We start from the raw sequence: 17,344 nt of genomic DNA, 5'->3' as shown, positions 1-17,344 counted from the left end.
AGCATTGCTTAGCTGCAATACCTTGCACTGCCAATGGGGAGTTGTGGCGCTGTTTTTGGAAGAAAGCAGCCATGTTTTTCTACCATTGCACAACCCCTTTAAGGAGCTCAGGATAGTGATGACCTGCAGATTACCTGTTTGAGGTGACCATAGAGTTGCGAGAGCTGTGACCTCTTCCAAGCACAGTGACGTACATTGTGTAGTGGCAGTGCTTGGTAATACAGCTCTGCACTGTTAACTTGAAACAGGCCATGTCACAAATCATAGGAGCATCACAGAAGGTCATCACTTATACAACCCAGAATGCCCCTTTAAATGTGCACCAGGTAGTGAAGAAGTGAAGAACTCTTCCATTCCACTATTATTAAAAATGTGCATAAATTAGCTCAATTTTTATGTATCCCTAATGCAGACCACAGATGACGCTATAGATATCCTATATACTTTTTGCATGCACCAGCCTTGAGATGGATATGATTGCCCTGCATCTGACGTCCAGAGTATAACACTGTGTTACTAGGAGTAGTAACATGTAGTATAGTGTGCCGCTAGTAGGGCATTTGTGGCCATGCATGGAGGACAGACACTGCCTGTCTAGGGTGAGATACACTGCTCTGAAAGGTGCTTTTCATCACTGGGAGCTGAAGGAGTGGCACTAGGTCTCAGCCTGCAGACAGTGAATGAAATCTTTGTCATGTGGTAGATGTCAGACCCTTCCCAGGGCAGCCAGTCGTCATCCTGCACAGTGCTGGAAACCCAAAATTCTCTCCGCTGCTCCCTGTATACATAAAGGGGTATTCTGACTCCTCTACTCTATGTACTGTATACTGCTCATATCTCTACTGCCCATACAGACTGTTTCCATCCCACATGCCTGGTGAAATTACAATCTATCCTGTCATCCCCATTGTTCTTTTTTTTTTATTTTTATTTGTAATTTTTATTGAAAGAATTGTTATAATACAAAACCTAAAATCACAGAGTACATATTTGCATATGATTTAACATGTATCATCACAGAATACTGTAGTTGAGAACTGTATGACAGCACATATATTATGTCACATATAACGTATATCATATACCACAAATCCAGAGCCACCCCCATTGTTCTATTTGATCCTCTTTACAGCTGCAATGTCAAAAAGACTCGCCATTGTGGACTTGCCAATCTGCAACTAAATCCGAGGCATTTCTGCTGAGAAATCAGCATTTATAACTTGCATGCAAAGGGTAAGAATATGCTTTGAACAAACTTTGAAGAAATTAGACGTCCAGCACCTGCACAGGAGGAGTAAACCTGATTCTGCTCATTTTGTTTAACAGCAGCTTAAATCCCTGCAAACTTTGGGGTCAATGAATCACTGCCTCTATTGCATCTAATCGCAAATTCTTGCCCACTGCAAGAATTTACAGTTGTTATGCAATGTGGGCATGCAGGGGCATAGAGGTGCGTGGCTACAGGTGGCGTGAGTGGGCGCGGGGGGGCGTTCCTTCACAGGCAAAACGAGGTGAGACCAGGTCATACACCAGCACACGATAAATTCCACTCTGTGTCTCTAGTTTGCCGTCCTCTGTGCAGGTTGGTGGAGATCTAGCTGTTGTGACTCACTGCCCACCCCACTTCTCCATAGAACTGCCATGTAATCTGACACTTCATTGAGCTTATGTCTTGTTGCTAGCACGAAGGAATTCAGCTGCAACAAAGTAGATCACGAGAGGAGGAGTAATAAAAGCGCTGAAAGAAGCATTAACTATGATATTATTTATTATAAAGTTTATTTTAGTAACTTGTATGAGGGTATTCCTTCACACGTATTTGTGCCAAACTACGGCAGGCCGCAGTGGCGTAACTTAAAGCTGATGGGCCCCAGTGCAACTATAATGTATGGTTTATAGTACTAGTCTTCTCATATGGGACAGTGAGACCTTATATGCCCCCTAAGCCTCTTGGGCCCGGATGCGACCACAACCTCTGCACCCCCTCAAGTTACGCCCCTGGCAGGCCGGACCAGGTCATACACCAGCACACAATAAATTCTACCCTGTAACTCTAGTTTGCAGTCCTCTATGCAGGTTGGTGGAGATCTAGCTGCTATGACTCACTGCCCTCTTTTTCCAATGAACTTCCATGTAATCTCATTAAGTTTATGTCTTGTTGCCAACAAGATGGAATTCAGCTGTCCTATGATTTATTAAAGTGTCTTTTAGTCACTTTTTAACGGACTGCTTAAAAACGGCCCAAAAACAGGTTCAAAACGCCATGTGTGGCATCACCCTAAATAGAGATGAGGAAAAAAATAGAGAAAAGAACAAAGAAGTGGCTGAAATGAGTCATTGCATCTTAGCTGCTATTGATATGAATTGGAGCCAATATCTTGTAACTCTGCTTGGAATAGGTCATCTGTGAGGGTTATGTGTGTTGAGCCACCACCAGTCTGATATTTATGTCATATTCTATGTTATAAATATTTTTAGCCTGATAAACCCCTTTAAGATTTAATATTTGAAACTAATAGTAATTTTTTTTCTGCCTATGGCAGGATATTTTCTGGTGACAGGTTCCTATCCTCTCTACTTAGTTTGCTCCTGTGGTTTGATTACCGTAAGCTCCATGCAGCGTCTTATATCCTAGAGACCAAGCGTCTTTTCCAGTAAGGGACACTTGGGACACCTCACAGTACACAGTATGTACGGGTACATGAAGAGCTGGAGCACCTAAGATTAGGAAGCACATAGCACATTCTCTCCTGTAGCCAGCTATACGCTTGCATCATTGCATCACAAACTTTTCATAAATCCTGAGTAGTAATGAATATAACAAACTGAATATAATAAAAAAAAATTGTAATATATGGTATCTCAAAGGCTGATGGAGCTAAACAAGAAGTTTCTATCTTGCCCTAACTGCTTTTTACACATTATTACTGAGAGTTATGGAGAAGGCTCTCCTTTACTTTCTGTGTGCAGTGTATGGGAGACATCATAACAGCAAGTCTCCACCACCAGCTCATAGGCAACTGAGAATTAGGGTCTGCATAGGGGGAAACAACTGCTACACAATACAGAATGTCAGTCTTCTAATGGTCACTCATTGTACTGTGGATCTATGCATAATGGATATGCAATCTTGCTTGTCTTTATATACATGGCTTGGGTTTTGTTTGCCTTTGCTTGTTCAGGACCATAGGGTAATGTCTCAAGTTTCCGATTCGTTTGGTTTCCATCCACAAACCATATGATGAATCTGCATCATGTGCATGGAGATTGGTAAACCCATAGACTTGCTTTGTGCCTCATAACACACAATCCAGTAATGACTGTGCATGTGATGATACAACTTCTCTACATCTCCCTTAGGTGCCGTCATGCCGCCATTGCATCATTTTTCGGTGACGAGAAGCCAATGTGTAACAAATCCTGTGACTGCTGTAAGAATCCACGGGCGGTGAAGCAGCAGATCGAGCACATGCAAGGTTTGCAGCTGAATGGAAGAAGTAGAACCTGCATCCAACAACCCGGTGCTCCATCCGGACCATTCGGATATGACCCTGATCTTTATGATGGTGGAAGGAAAGGGTATGGGTTCTCCAGGTCAGTGTAAAAGGGAATAACTTCCTAATTCAAATGGTTTGTGGGGATCTTGTCTCTGCGTATGTCATTACTACACAATGGGAATATCCCTTTAAAGGAAACCTACAATCAAAAATGTACCTATTAAGATAGATTTGATGGTAGGTGGCTAGAAGCCCAAATCGAGTTTTACCTGATCCTAAAATACTTTTTAAACTAAACTACACTTTATCTAGTACTATGCTAATTATCGGAAGAGGCTTCTGGAGCATGGAGATGCCTCTCCAGGCACTGGGAGCGAAGGCTTATCCACGCCCCAGTAGCCTCTGCCGATAATTAGCATAGTACTAGATAAAGTGTAGTTTAGTTTAAAAAGTATTTTAGGATCAGGTAAAACTCGATTTGGGATTCATACGCTTCTAACCACATAATAGACACATTTCTGATGTTAGGTTTCTTTTAATATCCTCCTTCTAAATATGTCTTGTGTAGGTGTGATGAGGATTCTGATGGAAGCAATGAAGATTCTTCTGATAATCGCAAACGAGAATGGAACAGCTTTTACCAGAAGCAGATGAACTTGAGGAAGGTGAGGGTGAAACGTTTTAGGTGCATCCCACCTTTAGTATAACTTCTGACCATTATATTATTTGCATTCTGCATTGGGTAGCAGTTTTCCTCTCTTAGAGAATTATCTCTAATTCTCAGTTGTCCCTGACTTCCCCTGATTGCACGCCTGACTTGTGTGCCCTACAGAGACACACAAGCAAGAGTGCCACCATATAGGACATTATACTGGCTAGTATTGATGTGAATACAGTAGCTATGCTACTATAACACTCACTATTAGCTACTATAGAACGGATTCTCCTTCGTCTCTGCTTGGCCATCGTCTTGCCATAGACTTCTATGGTGAGCTGTAATTTGACGCTTCAGTAAGCTGCAGTAAATCTTGAAACGCCAAGACAAATTTACTAAAGGTTTTAGAGTAAATGTCAATTTGGAAATGTGGAACGGACAGGAAAAGAGTGTGAGTGAATACAGGAGTATATTTCAATGAGATTATAAAAGGTGCATTATATTTATTAGTAACCATTTCCGAACAAGCATTACATTTCTTTTTATGTTTTTTCTTTCTTTTTCAGAGCAGAGAACTGGAAGAGTTTATTCTGCCAAGTAAGTCTGCGTTGTTGTAGTACCTCCTCTATATGACTACAACCTCAGTGCGCTTGTGTGACCTGCCCTCTAGTCACTTCTATGGGCAGCCAGAGATAGCAGCCACATGGAAGTGAATGGAGGTACAATCCCACTCTTGCATTGGGACTTCAATCCCAGGTTCTGATTCCCCGTGGCCCCAGTGGTTTGGGGATCTGTCACGTGTATCCAATGGGTCGCCCTTTTATTAAATGTTGAACATGTGGACTGTTCAGACATTGGAGTTATGTAGTATTTTTTTATTTTTTATAGCTGAGGACTGTCCACTTAAAGATGGAGCTAATGACAAGATACCCAAACTTACTGTGAAGGTAAGGATTAAAATTTCGGCAGTATGCTGCATGTTTCTATAAGTTGGTTCACAGCTAAAGCAGACCTCAGATTACCTTCTTGCATCTAACATTTTAGCTCTTACTGTGAATGTACAGTATGTACTAGATCATCACTATAAGTGTCTCCTATGTTCATAGGCCCGGGAACACTGTCTGAAGATGCTGGAGGAAGCCATCAGTAAAAATGTACAACTGACCGATACTATAGATAGGTAAGAGGAAACTATGTTCTGTATTCCACCAAGTGGGTGTAAAGTTAAATAGTCATTTTGAAGAGGAGAATCCCCTCTTTAATATCACATCAAGATTGTGTTCCTGGGTGCCACAGAACCAGAGTTACACTGTTAAACTGTTAAAGTTACACTTGGCAACAGAGGGTTGTAAATTTAAAATCACATTTTTACTTCATTTTCCTTCTGTGGCACCTAGAAACATAATCCTAAAGGGGAAAGCGGCGGAGCCTCTGTGGCAGATAGCAGTGTATATGAGAAGGTTCTCTATGCAGGGTGGTAAGAAGAAACAACACTGTCAGATGCCAGATGGGGAAGAAGATTGTTTCTGCCCAGACCATGCTGCCAACTAGTGATGGAAATTCCAGCTCTTCTTAGCGAGCTGGATCATTATGCTCCACTCACTAAGTAGAGCCGGCTATTCTGGATACTGAACGGCTCCCTATTAAATATATAATAGGGAGTCGCAGGCCAGTCAGTAACCCACACCACTCCACTTTTAACCCAATTGTATCAGATGAAAGGGGCGTGGTGAGCCATTTAGGGGTGGGGTTTAGTGAGCCATCGGCTCACTGTGGTGATGCTGGCTCATGTTGTTCGAGAACGACCCATCACTACTGTCAACACCATAGGAAGGATGCATCACAGCAGAATATGATAAAAATAGATATTTGATGTTAAATTGGTGCAAGTGCGTTTTAACAACAGATATAAACAGCCTTGAAAAAGAAGCTGTCATGCTTATTAACCCACCCAAAAAAGGCTTCATTAAAAACTATGATTAAAAGCATTGCCCTTATCCTTAAGTGATTCCTCTCCATGGCTGCAATGTTACAAAATCTGTCTGTAAGCTTATATGCAACTCCCCTGATGTGAGTCAAATGACACTGTGAGTCCTACATATTAAATCTTACTTGCATTGCGCTGCCTCCTTGTTCCTGATTGACAGGCTATTCAACTGTATGCAGAGCTCTTTTAGATCATTGGGCACTTAAAGTCATGTTAACGGGATGACATCATCAAAGGTCCTGTTACATCTGCAACATCTACCCCATGTATGTATCTGATCACATGAAATCACAGCATGCCTCCATGGAGGATGGGGAAGAGTAGAAAACCATGGAGGCTGCTGTGATTCCATGTGATCAGATGTATGCATGGTGTACAGTTTGCTAATATTAGGAGGCTAAAGGACCTGGGATGATGTCACTTTGGGTACATGACATGCTAAGAAGAGGTGTGGGGAGAAGCAGATGGGAGGGGCCAACCGAGCAGAACAAGCCTTGTCTGATGCTAGGGAATATAATATAAAGCTGATTTATGGGGCTGTAAGGGAAACAATTTTAAGCTAAAAGAAGGGGGTCTATGGGAACCTGTTACTATCTGTATTTGTGAAAATGTGGTGACAGGTTCTGGTCCTTATTTCATCTTTCTCACTATCTTGGGCATATTTAACCATAGGGTGGACATCTCCTCTTCTGCTGTAGACCTAGAATATGAGGTTTTCCGAAGCAGCAAGATGGCGAACCTTTATAAAGCCGCACTACTGAAAAAGGTGACAGTAAAATCTGTGTCATAGGTTTTCTAGGGAAGATGGGGTTTTCTGTGTTCCCATATATCAAATTAATTCACAAATAGCATTTTCTCTGCACGTCAGAGCTCTGCTGAGTTTCATTTCTTCAATCATAATTGGATCCCTTGTTTCATAGTTTGCAATCTGATCCCACTTTCAGACTTGTTGCTCTCCTCAGTCTTTTATACAACTTTGTTTCCCCTTCCGTGCTGCTATCTCTATTACTCAGAGATATCAGATGCAGCAGGAAAGCCAGCTATGTAAAGGAGTTACACAGACTCTACAACAGGCAAAAAGCCTGAGAATTTATATAAAGTTGCATAGGTTTGCACATTAACAAGAACCATATTTGTTCAACATTCAGGCTAGAATAGTCTTCATATCACCATTACCATTAATGATGCTTTATGGTTCCTTCCTTATGTGTTGAAGCTATATGTAACTATAACAATGGGGATGAAGAATTGAAATGGATAAATCCATTCTTTGACTTTTTTGTGGATTTATTTTCAGGTTGCTGAGATAAACAAGGCCTCCAAGGATGGAGAGCTGTATGCGGCACTTGGGTCCATTCAGAAAAATGACACAAATATAGACACCCATGGAGATGGATTTGTCTCTGCCTCTCAGTTACACGGGGTGTGTAAGAACATTCAGGTTATAATCTAAATTGCAAATCTGTCACGATATTATTAATTGTGTCTCACTTTTATAATGTAGTTTAAACGCAAGAGAGTGGGGGCGCCATCGCTTTTCCAAAGTGCCTCAAGTTTACTCCAGACTACCACATCAGATACTGAGGCCGAACACAAGACTTCCAATCCTGGCTCCACCAAGACGATTGAACCTAACCAGTCCAGTACATCTACTGAAAAGACTGAGAGTCCCAGTAAAAACATTAACAGCCCAAATAAGAAGTCAAGACAGAGCAAGAAGAAGCAGGAGCTGGCCTCCGCCGCTGCCAAAGACTCGCAGGACATTTCAAAGTTTTTCTCATTCTATAGTAAATCTAAACCCTCAACCAGTGCCCAACCAGTGCCCACTCCTGACCCAAGCTCTTTAAGTGACACTTGTGAAATCCATAAGGACCTCTCTAACGACCCTCTGAATGGGCTTCAGAGTGGAAGGAATAACCTTGAAGATCTTGGTAGAGAAAGCAAAATAATCCCTCCATCAGATAAAAGTCTTCTCCTTCCGGACTGTCAAACAGAACAAGTATCAGACTTGAAAAAACGAACGGACAAAAGGGCGCAAAATTATAACACTAGTGATGTAGAGAGTGAAGATGTGGAACCACCAGAACCACGTACCACTGAGGCCTTAATAATTCCACCGCTACAAAGTGAGGAAACATCTAAAGATCCTCCAGAGGAATCACAGGTGACACTTCAGGCAGTCTCAGGTTTTGCTCCAAAGAGCAACAGGTAAGTGTTACGGAAAAACGATCATCTTAACTAAAGTATTTTAGTTAGTATTATTATTATTAGTTAGTATTAAAGTAAGATAGTAATAGTCAAGTTGTGTTCTTTCTAGTGGCTCCAGATCTCCAGAGCATGAGAAGAACGAACTGGAGCAGCAGGTTAGATCCTAAATATGTTTTTTTCCGGGGACTGGGTTTGATAGTATATACTAACACAGTGGTGGCGAACCTATGGCACGGGTGACAGGTGGCACTCGGAGCCCTTTCTGTGGGCACCCAGGCCATCACCAGAGATGACTCTAGGCATCTTCCTGCAGTCCCAGACAGCCCAGGACTTGCTGTGCACAGATCTATTTTAAAGCGTCAGTGCTACCTGGGACTACTTGAGGAGTGGGAAGGTGTGGACAGATCTGGATTATCATTGTAGCTCCTGCTCTGGCCCTGACAATTCTTCCTGTTTTTGGGACCCTAGAGGGAAGGTACAATGATCATCCAACTTTCTTCTATATTCTTCTTTATTGGTGTCCTCAGGTGCTGATATGAATGAAAGTTGTGACAGAGTAGGGAGTATAAATCACAAATTAAATTTCTATGTTGGCACTTGCGATAAATAAGTGGGTTTTGGTTGTAGTTTGGACACTTGGTCTCTAAAAGTTTTGCCATCACTGTACTAACATATTCACATGTAAAAAGGGTTATAGATATATGTATTAGGTTTGAAGTCTGGTGTAATTTTAAAGCCAATTATCTTAAATTTAAAATGACACCAAACTATAGATGAAATATGTAGCAGTACTTTCTAGGAGGTAGGTGAAAAAATTTACTTTCAGGACTGAGGGGGGTCTGTTCTCATGACCAGTGAGGGTCCCAATAGCTGTGCCCCCACTAATCAGATCGGTAGTTTATTGCCTTGTAAGTGCTTAGAATATAATCAAGGGAAAACTCAGCATGGAGTTCATATATTTTTCCCTGTTTGTGTAGATTTACTTTAGGTACTTTAGTTTGCTTCTGCACTCCAAAAACATATTCGCAGGAATTAAGATAGCGTGCCCTGCTGACTATGCCGGGTTTATAAGTAAGGTAGCTAGCAAATAGGAAGTTATGTGTTAATACCCGGAGTATTACATTTTTTCAGGAATTTGTGGAACCGGCGCATAAGAGACAAAGAAGAGAAGAAAAATCTTCCTCTATCTTGTTCTGTCCTGAGAAGGGGAACATTGGGCAAGGGAAAAAGAAAGTGACTTTTGACCCAAACCTCTCCCGAGAAGACAAGGAAGGTACTGCCAAAATCCTGCAGCCACCTCCGAATAAAGTGATAACCTTAAAAGAGACAGCTGACATAGTAGTGAAATACCTCACCCCCTTCTTCAGAGATGGAAAGTTTGCATCTAAGGTAGGTGTGGAGATCCTGATCTCTGCCGGCATAAATAGTATGGGCAGAGAGTATGAGTGGTTAGCACTACAGACTTGCAGCGCTGAGGTCCTGAATTCATGTCCCAGGGTCAACATCTGCAAAGAGTTTGTATGTTCTCTCCGTCTTTGCGTGGGTTTCCTCCGGGTCCTCTGGTTTCCTCCCACACTCTAATCCCACAGGTGGATTAGATTGTGAGCCCCATGGGGACAGGGACAGATTTGACAAGCTCTGTGCGGCGCTCCGTGATCTGGTCGCGCTATATAAATAAAGGAATTATTATTATAGTGGGAATTCTGTGTTACTTTTTGTTGATCATATGTTTTTCAAATATATATTATTATATATACATAATATGTTGTTAAATGGGTCAGGATTTGTAAAGCTATTTTTCACAGAATTGGAAACAAAGTCTGGAATATTCTGTGTAGTTGTTACGTTGTTTTGGATGAACAATGGTCCTTACCAAGAATACACCACTTTTTTTTCATTACAGGACTTGTTTAAAGCATTTGCAAGGCAGCTGTCCCACCACCTGGCGGGGGATAACAAGACCCTGCAACGAAGAACTGGTAAGTTCTCTACTTTATAATGATGCATTGTGGACCTAAAGGGGTTGTCAAGTTATCCTGTATCCACAGCATAGTGGATAACAAGCTGATTGGTAATGGCCCAACTGCTGGGAACCCCACAATCACTAGAATGGGATCCCCCACAATTTGGAGAATGGGGGGCATGTTTTCACTAGTGGGTAAGCATGTGTCCTGCTCCATTCATTTATATTAGACTGTCAGAAATTGCAGAGCACAGCACTCGGGTTTATCTGGCAATCACATACATAGTAAATGGGAGTTCCGGAGGCACCACAGCCCTGTGCTCAGCACTTTCCGACACTCCCATAAAATTGCTGGAGTTTCAGGACACTTGCCCGACTTGCCGCTCTTCCCTTCAGTGAGAATGGGATCCATGTTTTATGGATCGCTTAGGGGTCCCATTCTTGTAATTGTAGGGGTCCAAGCAGTTGGGATATGGGATAGCTTTAAAACTTGGGAGATAATTGTCCAATCACTAGGACTGCCAGTACAACAAGTGCATCATTGTGAATATAGTGATGGTGTGTAACTTGTTCATTAATTTCTTTGGTGTTTCTGGGATAGCCGTGGTCTGCACCCCTATAGAAGTTAGTAGAGCACAGGACAAGCTCTCCATTGTGATGCAGCACTTCAAAGGCTTGTGGGTAACATTCTCATTAAATGTCCCCAAACCTGTGAAAAGGGGATAAGTGTCCTTGAAGTGATGAGAAAGTTAGTGACCCTGAAATTTCAAGTAACTTTGTATACGCTCTATTACCTGATGACATTCCTGAGAGGAGGTAATAATTAACCGGACCTGGTACATTCTCCCCAGTAATATCTGTACTTCTATACCGCACGGACCTGGCCTGTTCACTCTGCTCATATCCTCTATTAGGAGGGTCTATCCACACGTACTGGATCTGCTGCGGGTAAAATAAGCAACACATTACAATAATAAGAGAGAAATTTGATACAAATCTCATCTATGTGCTGTGGCAGTATTCTACAAACAAAATGATGCATGGAGAGGATTTGGGAACACAAAATTTTGACGTTAAGAGCCTTAGATTTATAAGGTACATCCATATGAAACTCAATGGGGCAGATTTACTCACCCGGTCCGTTCGCGATCCAGCAGTGCGTTCTCTGCGGTGGATTCGGGTCCGGCCGGGATTCACTAAGGCAGTTCCTCCGCCGTCCACCAGGTGGTGCTGCTGCGCTGAAGTTCCCCGGAGGCCCGCTGGAATGCCCTGAAATTCACCGGCCTTTTCCTGGTGAAGGTAAGTGTAATTTTCGCGACACATTTTTTGTTTTAAATCCGTCGGGTTTTCGTTCGGCCACGCACCCCGATTTCCGTCGCGTGCATGCCGTCGCCGATGCGCCACAATCCGATCGCGTGCGCCAAAATCCCGGGGCAATTCAGGGAAAATCGGCGCAAATCGGAAATATTCGGGTAACACGTCAGGAAAACGCAAATCAGGACCTTAGTAAATGACCCCCAATGTGTCAGTTTATGTGAAAGATTGTTTTTTTTTTTCCCCTTATGGGCCTGTTGCCCATGAGCTTGTTTAGTTTGAGAAACCTAAACAGAACCTAGAATTACTGGACTCTGTATGTCCCTTCAGGTCAGTGATTCCAGGTTCAGTCGCTAAAATTCCCACAAATTCATGGAGCAGCTTTCTCAGACCGAATTGCTCATTGGCAGCGGACTTTAGGGTATGTGTACAAATTATCTGCTGATTGTGACCAGCATCAAGCGAAATCCTCCTGATACCCGCTCACAGTATATGGCGTGTCTAGACGCCTCCCATAGATACAATGGGAAAGGGACTATGCCACGTATTTCCACGCCATGTGAGCCGGCCTAAAATGGTTTATTCATTGGGAATATGGCAAAATCCATATGTTACAATTGCTGTAGATTTATTGGAGGCATAATAATCTGCCCCTTGTGCCAACAACTATGGGGGAGATTTAGCAGGGCTTCTATCCCAGTTTTCTGGTGTACAAGTCCAGTAATTGTCATACTTTCTGCTTCATGCCACTTCCACGGCAAGAGGGCACGGGCCTGTGGCGGAGTTCACCGTGGAGCATTTGCAGGTTCCTCTTTAGACGTTGGAAAAAGCTTATTATTAGATGTCTGCTTGCTGTCATTGAATTGAAATTTCGTCATACATTGCCTCTAGTGAGCTGTGTAAGGCTCCTTTCACATTGTGCCTAATGGATCGGCATACATTGACCATCCGTAGTGTAAGATATGCACCTATATACAATTGTTTTGTAATCTACCTGTACCTCTCTTACCTCCTGTTCTACTTAGTGAAAGAAGAAGCGCAGAAACTGATCAAGACATTTTTTAAAAATCGGGTGAAGTGTGAGAGCGAAAGTGACTTGCAGGAGATGCTGAACGTCACCACCTGATGCCCGGAGACCTGCGTATAGTGACAATCCTGCTGACATCTATGCACTTACAGGCTACCTCACCACCGGCGGAGTCCTGGGGGGAGGCCTCTGTCCGCTGCTCGCACCATTCATCACAATGAAATGTTTTATCTTTTCTCATAATACTGTTTTTTATTCAGTTTTACGAAGCTGTACCCCATACAGCGCTACAGTGTGATACCCCAATACTGAAGTGACGGACTGGACCTGTCCCTATATGACATATAACGTGTAACACCCCAATATTGCAGCCACACAGACTGGTCCTGTCCCTATATGACATATACCGTGTAACACCCCAATATTGCAGCCACACAGACTGGTCCTGTCCCTATATGACATATACCGTGTAACACCCCAATACTAGAGTGACACAGACTGGTCCTCCCCCTATATGACATATACCGTGTAACACCCCAATACTGCAGCGACACAGACTGGTCCTGTCCCTATATGACATATACCGTGTAACACCCCAATACTAGAGTGACACAGACTGGTCCTCCCCCTATATGACATATACCGTGTAACACCCCAATACTGCAGCGACACAGACTGGTCCTGTCCCTATATGACATATACCGTGTAACACCCCAATACTGCAGCGACACAGATTGGTCCTGTCCCTATATGACATATACCGTGTAACACCCCAATACTAGAGTGACACAGACTGGTCCTCCCCCTATATGACATTTACCGTGTAACACCCCAATACTGCAGCGACACAGATTGGTCCTGTCCCTATATGACATATACTGTATAACACCCCAATACTAGAGTGACACAGACTGGTCCTGTCCCTATATGACATATACCGTGTAACACCCCAATACTAGAGTGACACAGACTGGTCCTCCCCCTATATGACATATACCGTGTAACACCCCAATACTGCAGCGACACAGACTGGTCCTGTCCCTATATGACATATACCGTGTAACACCCCAATACTAGAGTGACACAGACTGGTCCTCCCCCTATATGACATATACCGTGTAACACCCCAATACTGCAGCGACACAGACTGGTCCTGTCCCTATATGACATATACCGTGTAACACCCCAATACTGCAGCGACACAGATTGGTCCTGTCCCTATATGACATATACCGTGTAACACCCCAATACTAGAGTGACACAGACTGGTCCTCCCCCTATATGACATTTACCGTGTAACACCCCAATACTGCAGCGACACAGATTGGTCCTGTCCCTATATGACATATACTGTATAACACCCCAATACTAGAGTGACACAGACTGGTCCTGTCCCTATATGACATATACCGTGTAACACCCCAATACTAGAGTGACACAGACTGGTCCTCCCCCTATATGACATATACCGTGTAACACCCCAATACTGCAGCGACACAGACTGGTCCTGTCCCTATATGACATATACCGTGTAACACCCCAATACTGCAGCGACACAGACTGGTCCTGTCCCTATATGACATATACCGTGTAACACCCCAATACTAGAGTGACACAGACTGGTCCTCCCCCTATATGACATATACCGTGTAACACCCCAATACTGCAGCGACACAGACTGGTCCTGTCCCTATATGACATATACCGTGTAACACCCCAATACTGCAGCGACACAGATTGGTCCTGTCCCTATATGACATATACCGTGTAACACCCCAATACTAGAGTGACACAGACTGGTCCTCCCCCTATATGACATTTACCGTGTAACACCCCAATACTGCAGCGACACAGATTGGTCCTGTCCCTATATGACATATACCGTGTAACACCCCAATACTAGAGTGACACAGACTGGTCCTCCCCCTATATGACATATACCGTGTAACACCCCAATACTAGAGTGACATAGACTGGTCCTCCCCCTATATGACATATACCGTGTAACACCCCAATACTGCAGCGACACAGATTGGTCCTGTCCCTATATGACATATACCGTGTAACACCCCAATACTAGAGTGACACAGACTGGTCCTCCCCCTATATGACATATACCGTGTAACAACACCCCAATACTAGAGTGACACAGACTGGTCCTGTCCCTATATGACATATACCGTGTAACACCCCAATACTAGAGTGACATAGACTGGTCCTGTCCCTATATGACATATACCGTGTAACACCCCAATACTAGAGTGACACAGACTGGTCCTCCCCCTATATGACATATACCGTGTAACACCCCAATGCTAGAGTGACACAGACTGGTCCTCCCCCTATATGACATATACCGTGTAACACCCCAATACTAGAGTGACATAGACTGGTCCTGTCCCTATATGACATATACCGTGTAACACCCCAATACTAGAGTGACACAGACTGGTCCTCCCCCTATATGACATATACCGTGTAACACCCCAATACTAGAGTGACACAGACTGGTCCTCCCCCTATATGACATATACCGTGTAACACCCCAATACTGCAGCGACACAGACTGGTCCTGTCCCTATATGACATATACCGTGTAACACCCCAATACTAGAGTGACACAGACTGGTCCTCCCCCTATATGACATATACCGTGTAACACCCCAATACTAGAGTGACACAGACTGGTCCTCCCCCTATATGACATATACCGTGTAACACCCCAATACTGCAGCGACACAGACTGGTCCTGTCCCTATATGACATATACCGTGTAACACCCCAATACTAGAGTGACACAGACTGGTCCTGTCCCTATATGACATATACCGTGTAACACCCCAATACTGCAGCGACACAGATTGGTCCTGTCCCTATATGACATATACCGTTTAACACCCCAATACTAGAGTGACACAGATTGGTCCTGTCCCTATATGACATATACCGTGTAACACCCCAATACTAGAGTGACACAGACTGGTCCTGTCCCTATATGACATATACCGTGTAACACCCCAATACTAGAGTGACACAGACTGGTCCTGTCCCTATATGACATATACCGTGTAACACCCCAATACTAGAGTGACACAGACTGGTCCTGTCCCTATATGACATATACCGTGTAACACCCCAATACTAGAGTGACACAGACTGGTCCTCCCCCTATATGACATATACCGTGTCTTATTTATGTTACATCTCCTCTTCATGTCTCCCCAATCTGTTCTTCACTCAAGTGCTTCAAGTTTCTAGAAAGCAAAGTGACAGACATGATCGGCTCCCCTTGTAAGTGCGCCCCCTGCTGCTAATCATCACCTATGCACTTGCGCCACCTAGTGGAGGATGTGGGAATGGTAGCCATAGTGTCACCATCACAGATCTGATCCGGACCTGTTGCTGCTATTCTCTTTTGTGTAACGCATTAGCATCTTTAGCCTTTGCTTCGGATGAATGAACCCTATGACTTTCTCAGTTTTTTTTTTTTTCATGTATTTTAATTTAACATATGTTGCTTCTGGTTGGGAAATAGCATCTTTCTATTTGTGGAGAAATAGAGATTATAATTTAATATTAAAATTCAACCTTTTTTTTTTGTCCAGTCATTGTAGTGACATGATGGTTTTCTGTACTTGCAGGGCCTCGTGTCTCCATATAGGTTTCTGTTTGTGAGAAATGATGTAATAAACAGAACTGGAAACAATGTATCTCTTCAGGCATCTGCATTGTAACCTTGGATGGCTCACCCCTGCTTCCTTTCCCCTCTGTGATCGCAAACTTGGAGGACAGGGGTTCACCAGAGCTGAGTAGCATCGTGCTTTATAGTTTTCTGTAGTGTATTGTTAAAGGAAACAAGCAGGATAAACCGGGGGCACTTACTCGTAGATCCAGGCACAGTGACGATAGTAATCTTATGGGTTTTTTTTTGTTTGTTTTTTAAATATTTTATTAGTTTTCTTTTTATCAGATATAATAAATGAAATAACATTCAAGTGCATCTTTTTCAAGACGTTATGAAAACATCATACATATGTGAATCAGATACAAAATCCATATCCCGCACGTCCCCTCCCACCCCGTCACAGGTGTCAGAGGCTAAGCATCCACTCTATTTCCCTCTCTTGAGAAAGATTGACCATCATAAAGCTCTATGTGTGTCACAAAGTATTCCTGAATGTTAGGGCGGTCACAGCTCATCAGGTAATCTTGAGTTTGCCCAAGTTTCCTGCTATGTCTTTCTGGAGATACCATGCCGTAGTGGTATATGGGGAAACTATTTCCCTGATGACCTCTGTAGAATACATTTCTGAGATAAAACCTCCCCACTTACTAAAAAATTTCTGTGTCAGGGTATCCTTACAATACACAACCTCGATACTTTCCTGGTGAATATAACTCCTGATGAGCTGTAACACATCCTCCACCTGTGGACTCACTGGCTGTAACCATTTGGCAAGTATGCTATATGAAGCACCAAGGGAAGGGAGAAGTCCATCACTTCGCAATGGAGGAGCAGTAACCTGGGATCCATAGGTAAAGCTATATTCAGCTTATCTTTTATCTTTGAAGTGGTCCGCTGCCAAAATTTCTGAGAGGCTGGAAATGTCCATAGCCCATGGAATAGGTCTGTTAAAGGTTTCTGACACCTTGGACATTTCGTCAATCTATGTGGTGCATCCGGGTGCTGTGG

At 43.2% G+C, this 17,344-nt stretch overlaps 1 protein-coding gene across 2 annotated transcripts in view; it reads left to right on the top strand.

The window, feature by feature from the left end:
• Positions 1-13,194, top strand: part of RECQL5 (RecQ like helicase 5) — a 45,849-nt gene extending 32,655 nt beyond the window's left edge. The window contains exons 9-20 of one of the 2 annotated variants that reach the window (XM_072111890.1): positions 3,361-3,594; positions 4,066-4,162; positions 4,719-4,749; positions 5,041-5,099; positions 5,259-5,332; positions 6,812-6,905; positions 7,437-7,562; positions 7,644-8,347; positions 8,457-8,502; positions 9,479-9,736; positions 10,251-10,326; positions 12,650-13,194. In XM_072111890.1, coding sequence (XP_071967991.1) covers positions 3,361-3,594; positions 4,066-4,162; positions 4,719-4,749; positions 5,041-5,099; positions 5,259-5,332; positions 6,812-6,905; positions 7,437-7,562; positions 7,644-8,347; positions 8,457-8,502; positions 9,479-9,736; positions 10,251-10,326; positions 12,650-12,750 — 1,900 coding nt within the window. In that variant the 3' untranslated portion in view covers positions 12,751-13,194. The remainder of the gene's footprint in view (positions 1-3,360; positions 3,595-4,065; positions 4,163-4,718; positions 4,750-5,040; positions 5,100-5,258; positions 5,333-6,811; positions 6,906-7,436; positions 7,563-7,643; positions 8,348-8,456; positions 8,503-9,478; positions 9,737-10,250; positions 10,327-12,649) is intronic. The other variant, XM_072111889.1, reaches the window with a different exon arrangement.
• The last annotated feature ends 4,150 nt before the right edge of the window (positions 13,195-17,344 follow it).

Source organism: Engystomops pustulosus, chromosome 6 (genome assembly GCF_040894005.1).
Source record: "Engystomops pustulosus chromosome 6, aEngPut4.maternal, whole genome shotgun sequence".
Taxonomy (NCBI): Eukaryota; Metazoa; Chordata; class Amphibia; order Anura; family Leptodactylidae; genus Engystomops; species Engystomops pustulosus.
This window is presented reverse-complemented; position numbering and strand designations above follow the sequence as displayed.